General features: G+C 46.1%; 1 protein-coding gene across 1 annotated transcript in view; it reads left to right on the top strand.

Annotated features, from left to right (window-relative positions):
* ANTXRL (anthrax toxin receptor like) overlaps nt 1-5,501 on the top strand; it is a 54,501-nt gene extending 49,000 nt beyond the window's left edge. The window contains exon 13 of the mRNA XM_023508766.1: nt 5,151-5,501. Coding sequence (XP_023364534.1) covers nt 5,151-5,501 — 351 coding nt within the window. The remainder of the gene's footprint in view (nt 1-5,150) is intronic.
* Nucleotides 5,502-10,414: the final 4,913 nt, after the last annotated feature.

Genomic DNA, 10,414 nt, shown 5'->3' on the forward strand with positions numbered 1-10,414 from the left:
AAAAAAAAAAAAGAGAGACACAACCCAAATAAATCCCATGTTAAAAGGAGGCATCACAGCAATAGAAGACACACACATGATAACAGATGTTAAAAAAAAAAATACTCTGGGCAATGCCTGTGGCTCAAAGGAGTAGGGCACCAGCCCCATATGCCAGAGGTGTGGTGGGTTCAAACCCAGCCCTGGCCAAAAACCTCTAAAAAAAAAAAAAAAAAGCTCAATATCCCTAACCATTGGGTGAAATGCAAATAAAAACCACAGTGAGAGTGGCTATTATCCAAAAGATGAAAAATAATGAATGCTGGTGAGGATGTAGAGAAATTGTATCCATTTGTTTTTCATTTCAAAATATTAATTAAGGGGGTAAAAAATGTCTTTATTACCAGGATATCTTGCATAATGCTTAAGTCAGGGCATTTGGCACACCCATCACTGGAATAGTATTCTTTATATCCAAGAGATAAGTTTTTAATCTCTTACCCACCCTCCTGCCATGGTTTCTCATGTCTTAAATTGCTTCGTGCTCTTATGTACCCATCTATTAGGTCCTACTTATTAGTGAATGTTTGGTGTTGGAGTTATGGTGTTTGGTTTCCCATTCCTGAGATAACTTTACTTATATCTTAATCTTATATCTTATATCTAATGGTCACCAGTTTCTTCCAGATTGATGCAAATGACATTATTTCATTCTTTTTTTTGTGGCCGAGTAGTACTCCGTTGTGTGTGTGTGTCTCACATCTCACATTTTCTTTATCCACTCATGAATTTAAGGGCACTTAGGTAGATTTTTATTTCACATCTTTAAATTTATGAATTGAGCTGTGATAAGCATTTGAGCGCATGTGTCTTTTTGATAAAATGACTTCATTTCCTTTGGTAGATACCCAGCAGTGGGATTGCTGGATTAGATGCTAAATCTACATTTATTTCTTGAGGAATCTTTATACTGTTTTCCATAGTGGTGGTACCAACTTGTAGTCCCACCAACAGTGTATAAGTGTTCTTTTCTCTCTGCATACTTGCCAACATCTATTTTTTCTTTTTTAGTAATGGTCATTCTGATAGGGGTAAGTTGGTATTTCATTGTAGTTTTAATTTGAATTTCCCAGATGATTAGTAATTTGAGCATTTTTTCATGTTTGCTGGTCATGTGTCTTTTTTCAAAAATCTTCTAGCCATGTCTTTTGATCACTTTCTTATGGGATTGATTATTACTTTTCTTGCTCCTTTGTTTGAGTTCTTTATAGATTCTGGATATCCGTCTTCTGTTAGATGTATAGTTCATGAATATTTTCTCCCATTCTATAGGTTGTCTGTTCACTCTGTTGATTATTTTACTTTGCTGTGCAGAAGCTTTTTAGCTCCAGTATAGTCCTATTTATTCATTTTTGTTGTTAGTATATTTAGCATTGAAGTCAGAGTCATAACTTCTTTGTCTAAAATATTTTCCTCCCCTCCAAAAAATAAATAATTTTCCCTACATTTTCTTTTAGAATTTTTAATGGATTTGTGCCTTACATTTAAGTCTTTAGTTTATCTGGAGTTAATTTTTGCATATGGGATATAGATCCTTTTTCATTCTTCTGTATATGACTGTGCAATTTTCCCATCACTGTTTATTGAATAGGGCTTTCTTTTCCTAGTGTTATGTTATTGTCTGCTTTGCTAAAGATTAGTTAGTTATAAGTAGCTGGTTTTAATTCTAGGTTCTCTGATCTGTTCCATTGGCCTGTGTTCTCCTTGAAGCCCGTATCACCCTGATATCAAAGCCAGAAAAGGATACAACAAAAACAGAAAACTGCAAACCAATAGCTCTATGAGCATATGAGAAAAGATGCAAAAATCCTCAACAAAATACTAGCAAATTGAATTCTACAGTACATCAAAAAGAGAATCCACTATGATCAAGTGGGTTTCATCCCATGAGTACAAAGATGGCTTAATATATACAAATAAATAAATGTGATTCACCACATAAACAGAAACAAAAACAAAGACCGTATGATCATCTTGATAGATGCAGAAAAGGCTTTCAATAAAATCTATCATCCTTTCATGATAAAAATTCTCAACAAGTAGTCATACCCCCAAATTATAAAAGTCATATATGACAAACTCATAACCAAACCTCATAATGAATAAAGAAAAGTTGAAAGCATTCCCCTTATGAACTGGAATAAGACGAGGATGCCCACTATTACTACTTCTATTCAACATATTATTGGATGTCCTAGCAGAGCAATCAGGCAAGAGAAGGGAATAAAAATTATCTGAATCAGGAAAGAGGAGGTCAAATCATCTCTGCTGACAATATGATCCTGTAGCTTGAAAATCCTAAAGACTCTACCAAAAGACTCCCGGAATTGATAAATGAATTCACCCATCTCAGGTTACAAAATCAATGTATACAAATAAGTAGCATTTCTATATACTAAGAACAGCCAATTAGAGTAAACTGAGGACTCAATATCATTCATAATAGCTCCAAATAAAATAAAATACTTAGAAATATATTTAACAAAGGAGGTTAAAGACCTCTACAAGAGAACTACAAAACGCTGATGAAAGATTGCAGAAGACACAAATAAATGGAAAAAAATCTCATCATCATCGATTGGTAGAATCAGCATTATTAAAATTTGTTCATACTGTCCAAAGTGATTTATCAATTCAATGAAATCTCCATCAAAATACCAACATCATACTTTGCAAGTCAAGAAAAAAATATAACTCTAAGCTTCATTTGAAATAAAAAAGCATCCAAATAACCAAGGTAGTCTTAAGTGAAAAGAACAAACCTGAAGGCATCATATTACCCAACTTCAAATTATACTACAAGTCTATAATAACCAAAGAGCATGGTTCCATTTTAAGTCCAGCTCTTAGCACCTGCCTAAGCCCCTGAGTTTTTCTACCACAGACAACATGCAGGCCCTCAGTCTTTGCACCCATCTTGGGACCTCTGTGTCCTCCTATGCAGGCTGTCCTAACAGTATGTTATAGCCACTGGCAAGTTAATGACACAGAGATCCCCAGGACTGAAAGTGACCACAATGGGGACACTAAAACCCAGTAAATCAGTAAAACCCTGATTACTGCAGATATCAGAGCCAGAGGACATCAACAAGACAAGTAGCCCTGTAGGCAGAGCCGAGAAGGGCCTGGAGGGCCACAGCAGCTTCCCTTGCTCCTCACAGAGGATTGTCATCAACTCCCGCACTTTGCTGAGTTTTCCCTGCCTTAAGCTACTCCTTACTGCACTGCAGGGTCTGGGAGTAATTACCTGTATTGTGTGGTGGAAATCACTGAGGTATGGAACCTGCTTCCAATCCCTTAGTGAACAGAGGTCTGGGCTGGAACACACTCTAGTTCTGCCCTCTGAGGCCAACCCTTCATCCTGGATGATAGTAGTTCCAGCACCAAGGCAATGAGGCAAGAAACTTCATGGGTGAATCAGACAGTGCTGTGTCTTTAGCAAAGGGCTTGTTCAGCCCTCTCCTGCTCCTCTTGCCTTCAGGAATGTGGAGAGCAGGGCTTTCACTGCAGGTTGTCCTAGGGAAGTGCATCCGTTTCCTGTTTCTGCTGTGACAAATTACCACACAGTGGATTCAACCCATGCAAATGTATTTTCTGTTATGAAGACCAGAAGTCTGAAGTGGGATTCATCAAGCTCAAACCAAGGTGTCACCAGTGCCACACTCTCTCCTGAGACTCTGGGAAAATCCGCATCCTTGCCTTTTCCAGCATTGGGAGCTGTATCCCAGCACCACCTGGCTCATGCCCCTTCCCTCCATCCACAGAGCCAGCAGTGCAGTGTCCCAAATACCTCCGTTTCCATCTTCATCTGGTCTTTGTTCTTCTCTTCAGTGGCTAAATGTTTCTCTGCTCCCTCTTCTTGGACCTTTGGGATTGCATGAAGCCCACACAGATAATTCAGCCTAATCATCCCTCCTCCCGGGACTATTAACTTAATCACAGCAGCAAGGTGTCTTTTGCCACATAAAATGTCCTAGCCAGAAGTTCCAAGGATTGGGACTCAGGGATCTTTCAGGACCCTTACTCAGGTGACCATGGCAAACCACAGAAACAGAAACTTCTTTGAGCAAGATCTGTCTGATTCTGCCCTGTGCACATTGTGAGGCACATCACAGCTCAGGTATAGAAGAGCAGGAGAGCTTGAAGTGGAATTATATACATTTGGGCAGTGGTCACAGGCAACCTGGAGGAAGGACCATAGTCAGAGGCCTTTGTTTAGTCCCTACTCCTAAAGGCCTGGCTGCTCCAGGTTCCTTTGGTGTTCTGGGTTTGAGGCAGCCCCGTGGTCTTCTAGTAACTGCCCTCTGGAAGTGCACTGAGGGTCTGAGAAAGGCTGAAGTGGTCCCCCTCCATGAGGTGTGCTGCCTCATGGAATGTGAAGACCCCTTCTTAATGGCTTTACAATTTCCTGGAGTTAGAAGGGCCAGAGACAATGCCAGCTGGCCCATGTGCATTGGCCACCCTCCTTGGCACATGTGAGCACTCTGAGTGAAGGCTGAGAGTCCTCAGCTGAGCTTGAACCAGCAGAATGGGATTGGGGTAGGGGTGGGATTGTGATAGCAAAGCCAGGGGAAATTGGATCTGCAGACAGTTTGTTGTCCCCAAGGGTCTAGATCAGTCTCTTCCTAAAGCAAGGAAATTGTGGAACTGCTGCCTCCAAAGCACATCACCCACCCAAGGGTGGCCCCACCCACCTTTGACCAGGGGTCCTGCAGCCAGGCCTGAAGGCTGTGGTGAGGCTCTTCTGCAACACGCACTCACCAAACCCTCTGGGAAGTGCCAGGCCACAAAGGGAACAGGGGTCTCCTCCTTGCTCCCCGGGCTCCCAGCCTGGATCATGTAGACAAAGTCACCCCCAGACCAAAGGAATCTAGATTTGCAGCACCCTGGGCAGCCTGGGAAAGGAAGAATGGGGTTTTCAGTGCCTGATGTGAGTCTGAAGAAGGAGTGAGGCTGATTGCCAGGATTCCAGGGAGAGGAAGAGCACCAGCAAAACCCCCCCCATTGGTTCTCACAAGTCCTAAACCTGATCCCCCTGAGGCAGGCACTACACCCTTCCAGGCCCAATCTTGATGCCATCTTAGTGACATCTCTCTTTCTCTTCCCTGCAGGACAGGTACCTCAACTTGGCCACAGTGCAGCCCCACTGTATACCCTCCAGCCCAAAGGTCTGCTTTCGACACAGCCAGGAATGCCTTCCAGTAGCCCCGGCACCCCTTCCAATAGCCCAGGCACCCTGTGCACCCTGTGTACCCTGTGTCCCAAAGTCTTGTCTTCGACACAGCTGGCATGATCTTCCGCAAGTCCAGGACCCCTGTGGCCTAAAACTCTGTCTTCCAGCCAGCCAGACATGCCGCCCCATTACCCGCTTCTCCAGGTGCCGCCGCATTGCAGCCAGGTGCTCAAGGCCTCCCTCCAGGATGCTGACTTTAGCCCCTGCTTCTACTCACAGTTGCCCCTGAACCCCTTCATCCCTCACACCCTTATAGCCCGACCTCTAAGGAACCAAACTCACGATTAACAGGCCTTTGTCTGCTGAATTGGACACGTACACTGAGTCTTGGTTTAAGGTCAAAGTAGTTGGAATTTGTTGGTGATCAAAAAGTTTGTTCACAAGGAGCCTGCTCCCCATATGAGCTGTGTTTACATGCACCTTCTGGGGCAGCCAGCCTGGTGTCCTGTGGATACTGGGCATGGGTGAGTCTTAGTCCCTGTGACTTCGCTGTCACCAAGGGCTCAAACCCATGGGGTCTTATTCTGGATTTTCTGTGGAAAAATAGCCCAATATGTCTTTGAAATATGAATTCAATGCTATGTCTCCTGCCCTGATTTTATGCAAAGAGATGAATTTCTTATTCCTTGCACTTTAAGGCCATGGTTTCCATGTTGGGGCATCCCAAACTCTGACTATGTCATAGAAGGAAGTTGAGGCCCTCTATGGAAATGTGACTTCTTTCAATATGCCCCACACTGTCCCTAAGCCCAGGAGAATTTCAGAGAATTTCAACAGCCTCATTCATGGGAATTGTGCTGCATAAACCTCGTAATCACTGGGAAAGAGAAAGTATGAGTTCCATGTACTAGAGCAAGACATGGAGGCCTTGGCATTCTGTGAGTTGTGATCCCCCAGGTCTCTTGGCCTTGCAGGCTCCTGCTCTCCACTGGGCCCCATGAGTCGTTGGCTGACTATGGGAGGAGGAATTGCACTGAGCAAGGGTTCATTTATGCTGCTCATTTATGCTGCTCCATTTATGCTGGAGCCTCTGCCTGGGATGCTCCCCTAGCACCAGCCTCTCCATGCCACCCTCTAGCCCAGCAAGTTTATACGCATCCTTCAGCAAACACACCCTGCTTGGGGACCACCCCCTACATCCCAGAAAAGCTCCCATGAGGCTCCTGGAACCCTGAGGGAAAAATAGCCTGGGCAGGGGAATCATTTTTTTCCCCCAAATTTACTGAAACCCTAGAAGTAACAGGTAAAACACTGGACTTCCTAACCCAGGTCCAATTCTCTTTGTTGTAAGCACAGTGGTCTCAGGCTGTTCCTTTTGGAAGTGAGGACCAAGTGGTTGGGGATGGAGCTGAGCAAGGAGGCAGAGGCCAGAGGCAGCAGGTTTGCCCTGCGTAGGGAGCCACTATTTAGAGTTCCTCAGAGAACTGGGGTACCAAGCTGCACAGAGCAATTTGAGATGACTTCCAAAGAGGACAATGGCAGCTATCTGGTCCCCTGGACTGATGAAGGGTCTACTTCAAGCCTTTTGGCACCCAGACTCTCTAGGTCCCTGAGAGCCTTGTATTAGGGTGTGTACTTATGGCACCACATGAGAAAGAATTCTCCACATAAAGATTAAGATAGAAAGAAGTGGAAAGTTTGTATTTGTAAAGAAAGAAAGTTTTTTCCCCCCCAAATTGAAAGGGGCTTACCGTGAAACAAAGAAAGGAGAAATGCCTGCACAGAGAATGTAAGGGGTTTTAATTTGGGGACAAAGCAAAAAACAAGAAAAAAAAAAGAATAGTTATGGTGGCCAACTAATAGCAAGAGGGCTGTGAAATGGCTGCATCTGTTTTTTCATTCTTTTTCTCTTCTCTGTGAGACCAGCTTATCAGAGTCATTCTGGTTTTTTTTTTTTTCCTTATTTTTTGAGATGGAGTCTCTCTCTCACTCTGTTGCCCTGGATAGAGTGCCATGGCCTCAGCCTAGCTCACAGTAACCTCAGACTCCTGGGTTTAAGTGATTCTCCTGCCTCAGCTTCCCAAGTAGCTGGGACTACACACATGAGCCACAATGCCTGCCTAATTTTTCTATATTTAGAAGAGACAGGGTGTCCATTTGCTCAGGCTGGTCTTGAACTCCTGACCTCAAGTGATCCTCCTGCCTCAGCCACCAGACTAGCTGGGACTACAGGCACCCACAACAATTTCCAGTTATTTTTTCCCCTATTTTTAGTAGAGATGGGGGTCTCACTCTTGCTCAGGCTGGTGCTGAACTTCTGAGCTCAAGCGATCCTTCTGCTGTGGCCTCCCAGCATGCTAGGACTACAGTTCTAGGAGCGTAAGCCATTGCTCTTGGTCCAGAGTCCTTGAAATGTGTTCTGATAAGACCTGGAGGGAGGGAGAGCTCACAGCTCTGCTGTCTGCTCAGGGCTCTTCAAAGCTGTTAAAAAACTTCACAGGTGGTTAATCAAAGAAGCTGTGTGCTATGATGTTTTTCTTCAAAGGGGCAATTATGTGCTGTGAATTTATTCATCTTTATTATCGAGGACTGAGGTAGCCTCCTTGAGGAGGCATTCTCAGGAGCACAGCCAACCCCATATGTACAGGGTGTGCTTAGAGGTGTGCCCATGCTGGGACAGGAGTATAGATGTTGTGAAGATTCTAAGCCCTTTGGTAACTGAATGGACCCCTCTCAGCCAAAGAGGCCCCAGAAATTCCTTAAAGTTAACTTCCCAGCCCTGAGAGGTTAGGAAACATAGAGCACACTTACATGCATATGATTTCCCTTCATGAATATTCATGATTCCTCTTGTAGCTTGTTTAATATGTATGCTTTCCCACCCTGCTTAGTAACTGGCTTCTGGCCAGGCCTCTGCTTCCCAACCTGTTGGAATGGGTCCCCAGCAGGCTGCCACTCTTTATAAAGAATAAAGCTCTCTTTCTCCGAAATAGAAATCACGTTAATTCTTCTTTAGTTAATAGAATCTAGGGACCGGGAGTCTGGTGAGTGGGTCCCTTCCAGGAAGTTCTGGCCAAAGTCCAGCTGTGAGGATGACCTGAGATGAGTCCCCTTGGAAGCACCCACAGTGGGGAGGGCCCTGGAGGAGCCCAGAGAGAATGCCAGCCCCTGAGACTGAGACAGGCTCCAGGGCGCGGTGCAGAGACAACAGCAGACCCAGCCCTCACAGTGCAGCCACCCAGTGAGGCCAGGAGAGGGCCAGTCACTTGGGGGCTTCTCCCCATTTAAGCTCACATCCTCTCCTCAGAGGATGGGGTGGGCTCTCCCTGGGCCCTGCACACAGATGACACTCTGGTCTGGAGCAGCAGAACAGGAGCTGGACTTCAGGGTGTCAGTCTGGGTGCCTGAGCCTGTGATGTTGTGGCCAACAGGCTCCCCCTTACCCACAGGGAGCCCCTGTACCGCCCTATGGGGGCCTGGGAGTTCAGCCAAGCTCCACGGCCAGGGACCTGGAGAGGCCCAGCCCCTGGACATCCCACCTCCAAGCCCACATGGGACTTCTCCTGAGAGAACTTCTGTCTCTGGAGCACCCCTGGTCTCCCAGTCCTCGGGGACCAGTCCCAGGGCTTTCTCTCTTCACTGCTCCCCATGCACAGATTAGCCCTGCTTGATCTCTGAGGTCATAGTCTGTCCTTCCCTCCTTCTGCCCTGCCCTCTCTCTTCTCCAGCTTTCTGGGCTGGGTCCTGCCACCACCCCCAACTCCCAGCCTCTCTGGCTCCCCTGCCAAACCCGGGCCAGTGTCTCCCATTTTGCTTGGGCTGTGCTTCATCCAGGGCATGGGTCATATCCTATGACAGTAGAGGTATCACCCAGTGGCCCTATACTAGAGGCAGGACTGTGAACTCCTGCAGCCAGGAATGGCAGCTACTTCATTTCTGTCCCTCCCCCACTCAGCATGGGACCCAGAGTAAACTGGTGCTCAGTATTGAAAGAGGAAAGGATAGGGAAGGCACTGGAAATGGATAGAGACCCATGCTGGATTCTAAAGGCACAGCAGGTCCAGGGGATACTGACCCTCCCTGATCAGCCTCGGCCTCCATTCAGAGCCATCAGTGCTTATGGGGCCCCCCTTCCTCTGTCAATTCAGAGCCCAGCTTCTGGCTCTTTCTTCTTCCGAAGCTTCCAGAAGACAAGCTTGTGTGAGACAGCCATTTCAGGGGCTGGGGTCACTTCTTTCAGGAGCCTGGGCAGGCCTTAGCCCAGAGTCTGGGGTGTTCCAGGTCCTTCTTTGTGGCATACCTGGGCTGAGGCCCTACAGAAATCCAGTGTCTCTGTGCCCTGGGAATGTATGGACAGAGTGTGTCCCTCCCCTGGCTCGTGTGATGACCTCAGAAGGAATGAAAAGCTGCCACAGGCAGGACCATGGTACAACCAGATGTTTGTGTCCCTGGGAATGTTACTGGCCATTGAAATCTGGTCTTCTTGCAACTAAAGAATGATAGAAAGATGCAGGTTTAAAGCAGGAAGGAGTAATGTTTATTCAAGTGAAAATTTATTTGTAAAGGGGTTTGGAGTGGGTGCATGTCTGGGCAGAATGGGGCCCTGGGGTTTCTTTGGGTTTCTAATCAGCAAGTGATAGTACAGTCCAAACAGAGCAGGAGTGGGTACACATGGCAGCGGACAATGGCACTGGGGTCTCTGTGTCATCTCTTCACCTCTTTTTCTCTAATCTGGCCTCCTTCCTCCTCTTTTTTCTTAACTAATGGGGGTGTTGTCTCCTTCCTGTTGTCAGGTGTTGGGGGTGGTTTCCCCATTATGTAGTTAGGCCCAGAATTGTCCTGATGGCCCCTGGTTGGTGAGGGTGGGGCAAACTGTAATATCATATAATGTGCGCTGCGCTGTTTCTGTTAAGTTTCTTGTGATAATTGTGGCTCCCATATCTTGTTATGGTTACAGTATGTTCTCTTACTCAGCATCCCATTTGTTTGTGTTGTTGGCTTTAGAATGTTTCTCTGATCACATCTCACTTTTCTTTTGCTAACATCGTGTGACACTTGTGATCACCCTCGTCTAGCAGTGCATCTTCTCGCTCAGCATCCCGCCTCGTATGTGGCCAGTTTCTGTGATTCCTCTGTTCCTGTCTGACAAACCCACCCTCACGGTGCACCTTGCCTGACAGCTCAGGGTTATGGTGATCTACA

The sequence above is a fragment of the Otolemur garnettii genome, unplaced genomic scaffold (assembly GCF_000181295.1).
Source record: "Otolemur garnettii isolate 467f Iridium unplaced genomic scaffold, OtoGar3 scaffold00275, whole genome shotgun sequence".
In the NCBI taxonomy this organism is placed as follows: domain Eukaryota; kingdom Metazoa; phylum Chordata; class Mammalia; order Primates; family Galagidae; genus Otolemur; species Otolemur garnettii.